Source organism: Globicephala melas, chromosome 7 (genome assembly GCF_963455315.2).
Source record: "Globicephala melas chromosome 7, mGloMel1.2, whole genome shotgun sequence".
Taxonomy (NCBI): Eukaryota; Metazoa; Chordata; class Mammalia; order Artiodactyla; family Delphinidae; genus Globicephala; species Globicephala melas.
The window spans coordinates 741,662-756,683 of record NC_083320.1 but is presented as its reverse complement, the minus strand read 5'-3'; the positions used below and the strand labels follow the sequence as shown (position 1 = coordinate 756,683).

Genomic DNA, 15,022 nt, shown 5'->3' with positions numbered 1-15,022 from the left:
CTGTAGCTTTTTAATGTCTTGAAATTAAGTAATGTGAGTATCCCCATCTTATCCTTCTTTTCAAGACTGTTTGGCTGTTCTCAAACCTTTGCATATTCATATACATTTTAGGATTAGATTGTCAATTTCTATACCCAAAAAAGCCTGGTAGAACCTTGATTGGGATTGTGTTGAATTTATAGATCAATTTGAGAAGACTGGACATCTTAACTGTATCTAGTTGTCCATCCATGAACATGGTATATCTCTCCATTTTTTTCTTTACTTAATTCCTCTCAGCTGTGTTTTGTAGTTTTCAGTGTAGAGGTCTTGCACGTCTTTGATTAAATTAATTCCTAGTTTTGATATTGTGCCTTGCTGTTTTAATTTCATTTTCCTATGTCCATTACTAGTATATAGAAATATAATCTCGTTGATTAACTTTCAGTCATGCAACCTTGACAAATTCATTGATAAGCGCCAGGGTTTTACATGTACATAATCATGTTATCTGTGAATAACAACAGTTTTACTTCCTTTCTGATCTCAGTGACTTTTATCTCATCTTCTCTTAATTCACTGGCTAAAGACCTACAGAACAAAATTGAAAAGAAGTAGTGAGAGTGGCCATCCTCCTACCAAACTCAACTACGAGGAAAGAATTCAATATTTCACCATGAAGTGTGATGTTATCTATAGGCTTTTCATAGGTGCCTTTTATCGGATTGAGGAAGCTCTCTTTTATTCCTAGCATGCTGAGATTTTTTTTTTAATTATGAATGGGTTTTGAATTCTGTTAAATGTGTTCCCTGAATGAATTAAGATGATCATGCCATCATTCTTATTCTGTTAATACAGCTAATTATATTGGTTTATTTTTTAATGTTAAAACAACCTTGCATACCTGAGATAAACAATTTCATAATGTTTTTTAAGGATTTTGACATCCATATTCATGAGGAACATTAGTCTATAATTTTTTTTCTCATAATGTTTTTGTCAGATTTGGAATGTGGGTTATGCTGGCCTCACAAAATAAGTTGGGAGGTGTTCCCTCCTCTTCTATGTCCTGAAAGTGTTTTAAAATTTCTGTTTCTTCCTTAAATGTTGGTAGAATTCACTAGTGAAGTCATTTAAGTCTGGAGTTTTCTTTGTGAGAAAAGTTTTGATAAAAATTTAATTATTTATTAGATATAGGGCTATTCAGATTTCCTACTTGGTCTTGTGGCTGTTTCTTCTGCATTCTAATAATTTTGCCTGTTGTGTTTTTATTATCATTCAGTTCAAACTATTTTCTCATTCTCTGTGTGATTTCTTCTTTGACCCATGGATTATTTAGACATATATTACCTAATTTCCAAATGTGGGAATTTCCTAAGTATCTAATTATTATCAACATCTAATGTAATTCCAATAAGGTCAGAAAATATACTCCATATTATTTGAACAGATTTAAATGTATTGAAGCATGCTGTATGGCCCAGCATATTAGCTATTTTGTTGAACATTCCATGTTCATGTAAAAAGAATGTGTATTATGCCATTGTTGAGTGTAGTGCCTATAAATATCAGTTAAGTCAAGTTGCTTGATACTGTTGTTTAAGTCTTCTGTGTCCTTATGGGGTTTATTAGTTTGTTTGCTTTATTAGTTTGATTTTTTTTTTTTTGTCTACTTGTTCTATTAATGACATTTAAATCTCTATGATTGTGGAATTGTCTATTTCTATCTTTAGTTCTGTCTACTTTTGCTTCATATATTTTGAATTCCTATTTTTAGGAGCACACAAATTAGTATTTTATGTCTTCATGCTGAACTGACTTTTTATCTTTATAAAATGTCCCCTCTTATCTTTGGTAACATTTGTTTTCTTGATATCTAATTTTCCTGATATTGATATAGCCACACCAACTTTCTTTACTTACTGTTTCCATGTTATATCCTTTCCATACATTAACCTTCATTTCTCTATGTCTGTATATGTGAAGTGTGTCGGGTCTTGCTTCTGTATTTACTCTGACAATCTCTACCTTTCAACTGGAGTGTTTACGTCGTTTACATGTAAGGTAACTGTTGATATGCTTGGTTCAAGTTCACCATCTAGGTGTTTGTTTTCTATTTATCTCATTTTTTTGTAAATTTTTACATTTTGCCTTTCCAGATTTCTTTTGGGTTATTTGCATATTTATTTAGTATTCCATTTTATGTTCTCTATTAACTTTTTAAAGCTATACTTCTTCTTGTTATTATTTTAGTGATTACTTTAAAATTACGGTATGCACAGTCTATATTAAAATAACATTATACTATTTCACAAGCAATGTAAGATCGTGACAACAATATATTCCATTTATCCCTCCCATCCTTAGGGCTTGTTGCCATATATTTTATTTATACATACGTTGTTATAAGCTCTGTAATACATTATTAATATTTCTGCTTCAAATGGTCACTTCAACCACACGCACACACGCACACGCACACGCACGCGCACGCACACGCACACACGCACACGCACACGCACGCACGCACACACGCACGCACGCACACACACACACGCACACGCACAAGCTGTCTAGTGAAATTCTCCATCTTCTTGGATATGTTCTTGAACGCATTAAGTATAACATGTTTCAGGTCTTTGTCTGATAACTGCAACATCTGGACCCCCAAACTGGGTCTATTTCTGTTGTCTTTTACCTCCTCGTTTTCAGTCCTTTGGCCTTATCTCCTGGTGCTTAATAATTTTTTATTGAATGACAGATTTTGAGGTTTTGTAGAGCTAATCTGAGGCTCTGGGTGATACAAGCTTCTTCCAAAGGGAATTGGCTTTTCATTTTAGGATATCAGAGTCAGAGCAGAGCACCTTTACCCAGTCTTGGATTTAGCTGTTTTGTAACTGGTTTCAGTCTTTTTTGAAGAGTGAGCTACCTCGGGGTGTTGACCTCATGGAATGGCTCTCCTGTGCTCCTAACTAGGGCCCCCACCCTGAACTCTGGGTGTTTGTGTCTCAATTCTGAGATTGCCAGACGTCCTGCCTGACATTCTGGATGCTCCACTGCACTTTCTGGTCCTATTCATAATAGGACAGCACATGCTCTGAGGAGAGAAGAGATACTGAGTGGTGGTCTCACTCTTCTGTTTCCCTTTCCTCCAAGATCTTGGCTCCTTCAGACCCAGCTACCTTGACAGCTCTCTGAGGCCTTATACAGGTTCCTGTGATAGGTTTTGTCTAGATTTTTGTGATGTTCTTGGTGGAGGTGTTAGTCTGCTACAATCTGTTCCTCTGTCACCTTCTTTGCATTTCTGTGCCATGTCTCCTGACCCCAGAAACTTGTGACCCAACAGAGGTTACCATTTAGATTGGCAGCTGGGTCCCACCTGGGGGTGCTCAGTTCAATAATTTCTCCATCATGGTGACAGGAGTGGAGGTCCCTCTGCTGTGAAAACACACATGCACCAGGGGTCCAATACGTCTCATAGCCACCCTCCTCCTCCACTCTTTCCTCCATGCCGTTCTGCATGAAACCACTTTTTCTGAAGTCCTTCTTTTCCCTGGAGAGGCCCCTCCTCACACTTCCACTCTCTCTGCTGGACTTTCCCCTCCCCCTCCCCTAGGTCACATGCAAGAAACAGGCCCTGGAAGAGCAGCTGGCCCAGAGCCTGCAAGACCAGGAGGCCCACATGGACGCGCTCCAGAGGGCCCTGCAGGAGAAGGAGGCTTTGTCTGAAGAGCGGGCCCAGCTGCTGGCCAAGCAGCAGGCCCTGGAGAGGCAGGGCCAGCTCACAGCTGAGGAGGCAGCTGACCTCAGGTACCTGGGGTCATGTGGCCTTGACCTCAGGGAGCCTGTGGTGTGGCAGGGATGGGCAGTCACTCAGCAACTGTAAGGCAGGGCAGGTATGTCTACATGGGAGAGAGGCTGTAAGGGAGGGGCAAACACAGTGCCCGTGGGGTCAGAGAGCACCTAGAAGAGGTGAATGCAGCGAGAGCCTTCCTAGAACAGTTTTCCTGAGAGAGATGGTTGCACTGGCCCACCTCAGACCAGCAGAAGAAAAGGTGTGGAACGTCCTGCTCATGGATCTGAGCAGTTCAGGGTACACACGGCTTCAGGCAAGGCTGGATCCAGGCGCTCCTGGTGCTCTCAACAGCCTGCCTTTCCGCCATCAGCGTGGCTCAACTCTAAGGAGAATTCATTCCCGGGCAGGCTCGGGGTGAGAGCTGGCCAGATGGCCAGCAGCCACGCCCAGCTCCTCCTCCAGCAGACACAGAGTGCCCTTCTCCCCACTGCCCACAGCCGTCTTGAGCCGCTTGACATCCTTGAGGAGATCCTGGGCGTCGCAGGGCTCCGACATGCAGGCTGGGGCCCCGTGACTACCCCTGGAGCCCGGGTGGTGGCAGCCCCAGGGAACCACGAGGCTGGGGGTGGGGGTGAACCCTGAAGACCATCGGGGCCACTTCCAGGACACCTGGAACAGACACTGCAGGCGAGAACAGGGTGCCCTGCCCGCTGTTGCCTGGTGAGCTGAGCTGGCCTGTGGCCTGTAAGGGCATCCATAAGCTGGTGGCTTTCTGCGCCTTGTGCCCTCCTCAGGAACATCGAAGTACTTTTGTAGAAAGAGTTCCTCCCGAAATTCCAGTACTGGGGGCCATGAGGAAACTTAGAGGCCCAGGTCCTCGAACTTCTTCACAGAAGACCTCTCCTCCCAAGGAAAGCATGGCCACAAGTTGGAGCAGGAAGCCCGATGAAGTCTCCTCCTGGTGGCTGGCAGCAGAGGGTCCCAAGACCCCACTCCTGGCCCCGTCCCAGGCCCCACCAGTGCTCAGAGGACAGGGAAGGGGGCCTCTTTCCTCCCGCCAGCATTTGCCGCCCAGAGCATGGGCCCTGGTCAGGGGACCCTCCCCCAGCCTCAGCACTGGGCCCACGGCCTCTGTGCATGGAGGCCCTGCAGCTCCCAGACGGAGTCCCACACCCACTAAACAGCACTTCGCAGGGACCAGTCTGAGCTTCTGGTGACAGGGCGGCACGGGACATGGCTTGCTTCTCCTGATGACCGAGGAGCCCAGGTTTCAAGGTCCTCCGGCCCCCCGTCCCAGGCCCTGACAAGGCTGCGGTGCCGCGGACCTCTTTTAGTTCTCAGGCTCCAGCAAGATGGACTGGGGTCCCCACTTGTATCCCACGCACCCTTGCTGGTGGTGCCGGGCCTCCTTCCAGGAAGTGAGATGCTCCCGGGCTCTGGTGGAGGGACAGACTGGACACATCCTTAGAGTGTCCGGGACTGGCACAGGTCACTCCCCTCAGAGGGGCCCGGGTGGGCACAGAAAGCTGGGGAGAGCCGTCCAGACGTGGAGAGTGGGGAACATGTGAGGTGCTTAAGAGGGTGGGGACTGGAGGGGGGACGGGATATCAGAGGAGTGAGGTTCCTGGGCCCTGCAGACACCAGGGCGCCCCGGAAGGTGCTGACAACACCCCACTCTGACACTGGCGGCAGAGGTGTGCAGGGGGCCCGAGGGAGACTGCGGCGGGGCCGGGACAGGCTGAGCAAGGTCCCCCATGGCCCGTGGCCCTCCCTGACCCACCGAGCCGTTTGGGGCTGCGCGTCGGCTGTCTGTGTCTTCATGTGGGCGTCTGTGTTGAGTGTGGTGTGTCCTCGTTGGTTAGTTGGTTGGTTTTTTCACCGTACGTCACCCAGCACTGGACCGAGCACACGCTCGTTGGCTGGCTGGTGACTGATGGATTTGCTGTCAGAGACGCAGTCCGTGTCATCACCCGCCCCCGAAGCGGGTGCCGCTGTGAGTCACCTCGTGCACCCCAGGCACTTTCTGAAGGGCTGCGTCTGTGCCCAGACGCAGAGGCGGCTTCTTCACGCGGGGGAATCGTGCTGCACGAGTTCCGCTCTGAAGGCTGCTTCTCAGAGTGACTCTTTAAGAGAATGTCCTCGTTGTCTTAGCAGCTAACGAGATGCCCCGTAGTTTCTGAAACATTCCAGCATTTCATGGCATCGAAGCTGAGTGTGATTGATGCCCCGTGTGGAGCTACGGGGAACGTCGCTGCGCTGCGCCATTGGTTCATGTGTATTTTCTGAAGAACCGACGCCTAGAAGTGGGATTGCTGTGGCCCAAAGACATGCACGCTTTACGTTCTGAAATTTCCCAGCCCCCCTCCCCCCAACCAGAGAAAGTCACCCTCACACCCTGCCAACACTAGATGTGATCGTTATTTTAAGCTTTTGCTAATGTGACATGTAATCGATTAACCATCATAGTTGTGATTAGAACCCCCTTGAGGACCAGTGAGTTTCTTACGTTTATTCCCCATGTGTGTTTTCTTTGTGAATACCGGTCACTGTTCTCATCGTTCTGTAGGATCAGACGCCTTCTGTCATCGACTGGCAGGAGCTCCTTGTATGTGACGGACATTCACCCTTTGCACATTTAGTGCAAATACTTTCTCCAAGTCTGTCCCTTGTTTTTTTTGTTTGTTTGTTTGTTTTTTGCGGTACGCGGGCCTCTCACTGTCGTGGCCTCTCCGTTGCGGAGCACAGGCTCCGGACGCGCAGGCTCGGCGGCCATGGCTCACGGGCCCAGCCGCTCCGCGGCACGTGGGATCTTCCCGGACCGGGGCACGAACCCGCGTCCCCTGCATCGGCAGGCGGACTCCCAACCACGGCGCCACCAGGGAAGCCCTGTCCCTTGTCTTTTGACTTGGTTTGTGGAATCTTTTCTGCACAGAAGGTTCCGTCTCCCTCTCTTTAAGTGTATTCAGATCTGTTGGCCTCCTTATTTTTGTCTTGTGGCTTTTATGTCTTGCTTAAGATTATAAAACACCCTTCTGGATTTTTTCTACTATTTTTACAGTTCTGAGTCGCTTAGTTGTTGTCTCTTTGTGTTGTTTTGCATTTTAGCTTTTTAGTCCACCTGGAACATGGTTTATGCAGGGTCCAGTTTGTTCTTAGGTTTACGATGAACGAGCTGTCCCCCGTTTGCCTTCTGATTTACCATCCCACCCTGACGGGCACCGTCCTAGCAAATGGGCTCCACGCTGTCCCTCGTTGGCAGGATCCTCCGCCAGTCACGCCAGTGAGTGACTCGCCTGTTGTTTGGTGACTCTCTGCAGGGCCGAGAGGGACTCCCTGGAGAACAGCCTCTTTGAGGCCCAACAGCTGGCGTCACAGCTGCAGTCACGGCAGGAGCAGCTGGAGGGAGAGGCCCAGAGCGCAAGGCTGGCCCGGCAGGCCCTGCAAGGTGCTCCGCAGACAGGCCCCCTCGGCTCCTGTCCCCAGACCAGCCCCAGACGGACCCTTTAGATGAGCTCGTCCCCTGATGCTCTGCTCCCACTCCCCAGCCCCCAAAGGGGCCCAAACGCAGCCCAGAGCTCGTGTGTCTGAGTGACTTGTGCCACTATTCTCTGTGATGGGTGGGCACTGCTGCCGGCGCTGGCCCGAGGCTCAGAACGGGCTGTGGCCACAGGGTCAGCGTGGCAGCCCCCGGCCCCACCCCCTGTGCGCCCGTCCCTGCTCAGCCCACCCTGCAGCATGCAGGCTGCCCAGCGCAGGCTGGGATCAGGACACGTGCCTGCAGTGGCACCTGGGGGGCTCTGTCCTGCTGGCTTGGGCCGTATCCTCAGAGCCGGGGGCTGCCACTCCACAGGGGCTCACAGGGCCGCAGGGTGTTCCGGGGGATGAGGTAGGGGTGAGGGAGGGCCCCGCGGCGGGTGTCAGATGCGCCTGTCCCTTCACAGTGCAAATGGAGCAGCTGAAGTGCACCTGGGAGGTCCAGGAGACGAAGCTGCAGGGGGACGTGGGGCGGCTCTTGCAGCAGGTGATACAGCAGGAGCAGGACACGCAGCTGGCCCTGGAGAGCCAGGCGCTGGCCCACCTCGAGGACCTAGCCCGGCTCCAGAGGGAGAAGGTCTGCCTCCCTGGGACCAGCCCCCAGCTGCCCAGCCGCTTCCCGGGAGTCTACCATGTCCCCAGGGACGGCAGGCACTTGGGGAGGGGCCCAGGAGACCAGCCGGGCGGCAGGGGTGCCCAGGCCACGCTGAGGCTGGGCCAGAGGACCCTTGACAGTGCACGTGGGCGGCCAGGGCCCTGTCCCTCACGGAAGAGGCACCCACGGGCGTCGGCTGACCTGGCCGCAGTCTGAGGACCCATAGCTGGACGGAGCTCTGTCCCCCTCTGAGACGTCCCGCTGGTCACAGTCCCAGAAGGCCTCGAGTGACACGTCCTTACACACTTTGCATGTCAGGGTGCCTGGTGCTCTGTGGAGGCTCAGGAAAAGTTTCTGAGCTGTGACTTGAGTGGGGGGTGGTAGCCGCTGGGGCCCAGAGAGCCCTTCGCAGCGCGTGTCACTGCGTGTGAGGTGTCGGCGTGAGGCTGGCTGAACCGGACGGTCCCTGGGCACCTGTCCTGCCCTGACGTCCCACGAACCCAGTCTCACTCAGGAACACAGGCGCCTGCTGGTCTCACGAGTCCTGACCTGTGAGTCTTCATGGCCTGTCCCTTTTCCTCGGCCCAGGAGACCCCGAGTCTGTCTCTGACAGAGGAGAAGGAAGTGGCGGCACGCAGGCTGGAACAGGAGGAGGAGCTGGTGGCAAAAAGTGCAGCCAAGAGGGAGCCTCTGCAGGAGGAGATTCAGAGCCTGAAGCATGAGCGGGATGAGAGTCTCCTTCAGCTGGAACGCGAGATGCAGCAGGTGATGGGCCGACCACGAGGCAGTGGGAGCTCTCGTGTCTGATCACTTGCCTTCTCCGACCCAGCAAGAGGGCTGTGCGGGGCAACCTTTCCACGCCACTGTCATTGCAGCTTTGATCTTCCACAGCAGTCCTGGTGGACAGACATCCACCCACCTACCATCCACCCATCCACCCATTCATCCATCCACCCATCCATCCATCCATCCATCCATCCATCCATCTATCCATCCGTCCTTCCATCCATCCACCCATCCAACCATGCACCCATACACCTGTCCATCCATCCATCCATCCATCTACCCATCCACCCATCCATCCATCCATCATCTATCCATCCATCCGTCCATCCATCCATCCAACCACGCACCCATCCAACCATCTGTCCATCCAGCCACATAGCCATTCATCCATCCACCTGTCCATCCATCCATCCATCTATCCATCCACCCATCTATCCACCAATCCACCCATCCATCTACCCATCCAACCATTCATCCATCTGCCCATTAAATTACCTGCCCATTTACACATCCATGCAATTCACTGTCCCTCCACTCCCCTGTCCATCATCCATCCGTTCACTTGAATATCCATCCTTTATTCACACACCCAGCTGTCTACCCACGTACATAGCCGTCTATTAACATACCCAATTGGCCATTCACACACGTGACCATGAATCTATCCATCAACTTGCTTAAACATCCACCCAACTGTCCATCCACACAACTATCCTCCACTCACCTGACCATCCGTCTCTTCAGCCACTCACCCAGCCAGTCATCCATCCATTCACTTAAAGACCCTTCCCTCCATCCACACACCCAGCTGCCCACCCACATCCACTGATTGTCCACGTGTCTGATGATCCCTCCATCCATCTGATCACCAGCCAGCCGGCTATCAGTGTGTCCATCCATCAGCCACCCACCCAACCCGCCTCCCATCCCACAGGCCGTTGGAATTCAGACACTGGGCAGGTAAAAGCTACCCTGTGAGTGCAGACAGTTCCGGTATCCCGCGCCACCCTGAAGCGCGCGCTGTTGAGTGAAGGGGACGGACAAGTAAACACATTCCTGTGGGCTGTCGCACTGTGACAGGACGCTCAGGGGTTGGTACAGCTACAGATCGTGGGAGAAGAGTTACAGTAGCAGGAATAACCAAGGTTGTTGTCAGACTCTGCATCTCTAGTTTGACTCTCACAACGCTGAGAGGTTCACGCTCTTATCGGCCCCTTTGACAGGAGGGAAACAGAGATTCACAGACGTTGAATAACTTGCCCAGGGCGGCACGGTACACCTGCTGGGCAGTGGGGACCATGTCCTTGGCCACTCCGCTCTGCTGCTTCCTGAAAGTGAGGATGGCGTGTCGAGGGTGGGGCTTGAAGGAGGGTCGGGAGGCTGTGGTAGAGGAACAGCATCGTACGAATGTCCGGGGAGGGCAGAGCCCCGGATTCAGCTGTTCACCAGCGTGACTCACAGAACTCCAGGAAGCACCGCACTTGTCGTTAGTGCTATTGTAAAGGACACAGGCCAGGACGAGCCCAGTGCAGAGACACGGGGACGGGCTCTCTCTCCGCAGAGCCAGGGCCGGCCACCCACTGGCACATTAGGGTGTTTACCAGCCGGTAAGCTCCAGGGTTTTATTGGTGTTTCCTGGTGTGGGTGTGATGGACTAAACTCAGGGTCCAGCCCCCTCCCAGAGGCTGGGTGGTCAGGCCAGTCTCAGTGGCTCACTGCCCCAGGGTTCCGACCACCTTGTTAGCACAAGCTCAGGTGTGGCCCCAGGGTCCGCAAATAACAGACAACCCTCACCTGTGAAATTCCGGGGGTTTAGAGGCTCCCCCAGCACCCAGGGCAAAAAGCAGACACACTCTGTTACAAACCTCCTCCCAGAGACTGCCGTGCACAGGCCAGCAAGTGGGAATACATGCTCCTACGCCCGCCTCTGTAGCACAGGGATGAAGAGGACACACAATGTTCTGGACCTTTCTCTTCTCAGGATCAACAGACCTGGGGGCTTCCACACTGTGTTCAGAGCTCGCTGGTTCTTTTCCACAGCTGCATGACGCCCCGACGTGTGCAGGGATCCCCCTTCGTTCTGTTGGCCTCCCTTCGGTGGGAGTCTTGTTGTCATTATGAATAACATCATAAATACTCATCGGAGACCCCGAGCGTAGGTCATGCGTGTCTCCAGGCTGCCCTCCCCAGGGGGCCTGGCAGGGAGAGGATGTGCATTTGTGACTGACGGGCATTGCCAAATCCCTGCCACCCCACAGCCTGATGACAGAGCAGGGGTCCCTCCCACCTCGGGGCTGGTGCGTGAAACGCAGCATCTCCGGGGGCTCACGCGCACCCCTCACCCTCAGCGACGCGGAGCACGTGGGGAGGTTAGGAACGATTAGCAGTTCCTGCTCTGTGCCTGGAGCAGGTGGAGGGCTCCAGGGAGGAGGTGGCCCATGAAGCCCCCTGACCTGCGCTGGGAGAGAGCAGGTATTGGGCAGAAGCAGGTGGGAGGGGAAAGGCACCCTGGGTGGGGCAGGGGAGCTGCCTGAGCGCAGGCTGGCAGGCTGGACCCACCCCCTCAGGATGCAGCTGCCTCTGAGGGGCTCCTCCTCCCAGAGCCTGCGTCCTGGCAGGGCCGTGGCACCCAGAATTCTGCTGAGCCTCTCCTCAGAGCCCCCCAGCCCTCTCACGAGCACCCTGCCCCTGTCGCCCAGGCCCTGTCTCTGAGAGAAGCGGAGACCAGCCAGCTGAGGGAGGAGCTGTCCAGGGCCGCGTGGGAGCTGGAGCTGGTGCAGCACGAGGCCCGGGGCCGGCAGGAGCGAGCCGAGGTGAGCCCGCACCCCAGCCGGAGCGAGACACCTGGCTTGGCCGCCTGCACAGCCCAGCAGGGGCGGCAGACCCCAGAGGCGCCCCCTCCCTGCCTGGTCCCAGGGATGCATCCCCTCCACCCAACCCACCCGAGCCTCCGTTTCCCCCAGGGATCTCCAGATCCCCTGCTGGGAGGGGACAGTGTCTCTGCGGGAAGCAAAGGCGATGGGGTGGGACAGGGGTGGGGGGCAGCAGGCCAGTCACCCTTGTGCCACTGGGCAGAAGCCAGAGAGGGGAGGGCCTGGCACCAGCAACAGAGGGGGCAGACCAGGCTTTTGCCCGCCAGCCCCCCAGCCCCTGGCCTTCCCCGTCTGACCTCAGCTGCCTGTGGCACAGCATAGCTGTAGGAGGTTCCGAGGGCCTCTTGGGGCTGACTTTCTGGAGAGGCCCCTCCCAAAGGAGAAACCCAGCGGGTAGGCCAGCGTTGTAACTGAGGCAAGCGCTCACCAGAAGGACCCCATAGAGAATCCCCAGCAGAGCTGGAGGGAGGCATCCGCCAAGGGGCCAGAAGAGACCCCAGCAGGTAGCCGCCCACCCTGGGCCAGTGGGCAGAGGCCCCCACGTGCATGGAGGCCACTGTGGGCAGCCAGCTGGGGTCACCTGGGGCCCCTGGCTTCTCTTCAGTAGCCCCCGTCTGGGGGCACAGGGCAGGCAACAGCAAGTAAGACTCCGGGAGCAGGGGTGGCCACACTGGGGCCCTGTGCCCCACCCCACGGGCGGGGCTGGGCACCGCTGCAGTCGCCGGTAGGGTAGCCTCGGCCTGTTTACGGAGTGGCGCCAGGCCCCGGGTGGGTGACGCAGAGGCCAGGGCCCTGCCGCCCACGGGAGGAGGGGGCCGGGGGGATGGCTCACGGTGAGGTTGGGGGACGCAGTCCCCCCACAGGTAGCAGGGGTGGTCGAGGGCAAAGCCGGACCCTGCCCTCAGGACTCCAGCCGCACCCAGTCGGCTCAGCTGGGCCAGCGCCATGTCTCCTCTGCCCCCGCCTTCGTTCTTCCAGCCTGCCCACCTTCATTTTTCACCCCGGTCCCCGGTGTGTCCCCAGCCCCAAGGGTGCGGGGTTAGATGCTCCCCTGGTGTTGCATTAATGGCTCAGTGAGTCCATGAACAAGTGAGTGGGTGGAACGCAGGCTTCAGGGCTGGGTGGCGACCCTCTGACCCCACAAGCGGGGCCGTGCTCAGAGACCGCAAGGGGCCCTGGACAAGGGCAGGACACCCAGATGGCAGGCCTGGGGAGCCCAGGCCGTTTGCTCCGACCTAGCGGGCCGTGGCGGGAGGGGCGCTGGGCAAGGGAAGGAGTGTTGCAATTAGGGGTTGGCTGCCAGGGTGTTTCTTCACCCCCTCCTGATGCAGCGACCTGGACCCCCGGGTCACTAGCAGAGCAGTCCCGGGCCGCTCCTGGCACCCGGGAAGGTGTTGCCTAAGAGCCTCTCTCCCTGGAGCCCCCGCCCTGCTCTGTCCTACCATGGACACAGCCGCGAGGGGTGTGGGAGCCCCATGGAACTGGGACCTCCTTTCCCCGACCACCCCCTAGCTGCTCCCTCGGGCCAGGAAAGACCCCAAGGCCCGGGAGCGGAGGCCCCGGCTCGCAGAGGGGCCTCTCTGGGAGTCCTCCCTAGAGCTGGCTCTGAGCCTCCCACTGGATGCGGGGGGGGGCCTGCCCGCCAGCTGGGCTCTTCCGGGAGCTCATTAAGGGTTCTTTTGCCACCTTGACTTGGAAAACGGAAATTAAAACCCACTGAGAGGGGAGGGTGGGGAGAAATGCCGGCCACGGAACAGCAGTTGTGGGTGACCTACAAGCAAGGCCCCCGTCGGTGCAGGGGCTCCCGGCTTCGCCCTGCGGTTCCTGATCCCGAGGAAGCAGTCCTTCCACTCGCACCCCACCCTGGCCACACCAAGCGCTCACTGCAGCCTCGCTGGGGCTGTCCCGGGGGCACAGCCAGACCTGGCCGCCAAGGTGACACTTCTCAGTGGAGATGGACAGCCGCACCCCACCCTGGCCACACCAAGCGCTCACTGCAGCCTCGCTGGGGCTGTCCTGGGGGCACAGCCAGACCTGGCCGCCAAGGTGACACTTCTCAGTGGAGATGGACAGCAGGGGCCAGGAACAGAGGCGGCACCAGCGAGCTTCCTTCCCCGAGGGCAGGAAGCTTGGCCTGATAGAGCCCCAGCTTGCCAGATCCCTCAGACAGTGGCCTGTGAATAGGGAAGGGGCGGGGGAAGGGTGTCTCCCAGAGACCCCGTCGGGGGCAGCAGGGCACCAGGCCTCCCTGGAGCACAGAGCCAGCTCTGTCCCTCGCCCTGCGGAGGAAACTGCCCCTGGGGACCCAGACCACCCCGGGCGGTGGCGGGGATATGTCCTGGCCAGGAAGCTAGGCTGGGTCTCGGGCTCAGGGTAGGCAGGTGGTGTCCTCATTCATGGACAGGAGGGGTTCTCGCACCGCCATGGCCAAGCCTGTGGCCCAGAGGCCCCCCTGCTCCAGGTGGCCCTCGGTTAGCACTAGAGGAGCGTCTTGGCGCTGCGGCCACCGGAAAGCAGAGTCAGGCCCAGCTGAGTCCCGCCCGCGTGGACATCCAAGTTCGGGGCATAGCCGCGGGTCCCGCCCGCGTGGACATCCAAGTACGGGGCGTAGCCGCGGGTCCCGCCCGCGTGGACATCCAAGTTCGGAGCGTAGCCGCGGGTCCCGCCCACGTGGACATCCAAGTTCGGGGCGTAACCGCGGGTCCGAATAGGGACGACCCCGACCCCTACCAGGCGTGTCGCAGGTACTCTCACACTTAGAGCCTGGGAGCGTCCCCCAATCCCACCCGCCTGCTTGAAAGTTCAGGGGGCAGGGTCAGCCCTTCCCATAGGAAGCTCCCCCCGACCCCGACACCGGGGCCTCTGCCCCGCCCCCCTCACCACTGGGACCCTCAGGAACCGGCACTGGCGGCACTGGCCGTGGTCATCCGGAGCCCCAGGCCCACCTCACGTGGCCCGAGCGGGCTGCCCGCCTGGCCCAGCACAGCGTGGGGCTGCCCTTGGGGGCCTGAGCCTCCCGCCAGGCACACTTGACGCTGCGGCCGGCTTGCTGCTCCCCCCAGGCCACCATCAGCGCCACGACCGCAGACCTGAAGGCCCTGCAGGCCCACTTCGAGGACGCCGTCTCGGCCCATCAGAGGGAGGCCAGGGCTCTGGGCGAGAGGCTCCGGGAGATGGCGGCCCAGCGGAGCAGCGCCAGGAGAGAGGTGAGGCAGGGTGGGAAGGGGGGCCCCTGCGAGGCAGGTGTGACCTGAGGGGTAGGAAGGGACCCGCATCCGGGACCCACCTTCCAACAAGCCGTGGGGAGACCCCGGGCGAGACGCTGCTGAGCGGGTGCAGCCCGCACACAGCGTGAGGCCTGGATGCCGCCGGACCAGGCCCTGGGGGGGCGAGGCCGCCCTGGACGGGGGGAGACACGCAGAGCGAGTGGGGTGTCCCGGGGCAGCCACGCGCGGGCCC

General features: G+C 56.5%; 1 protein-coding gene across 1 annotated transcript in view; it reads left to right on the top strand.

Annotated features, from left to right (window-relative positions):
* The window catches only part of CROCC2 (ciliary rootlet coiled-coil, rootletin family member 2), a 69,263-nt gene that overhangs the window by 30,656 nt on the left and 23,585 nt on the right, over positions 1–15,022 (top strand). The window contains 6 exon segments of the mRNA XM_070046032.1: positions 3,596–3,789; positions 7,093–7,220; positions 7,717–7,886; positions 8,493–8,669; positions 11,390–11,503; positions 14,626–14,769. Coding sequence (XP_069902133.1) covers positions 3,596–3,789; positions 7,093–7,220; positions 7,717–7,886; positions 8,493–8,669; positions 11,390–11,503; positions 14,626–14,769 — 927 coding nt within the window.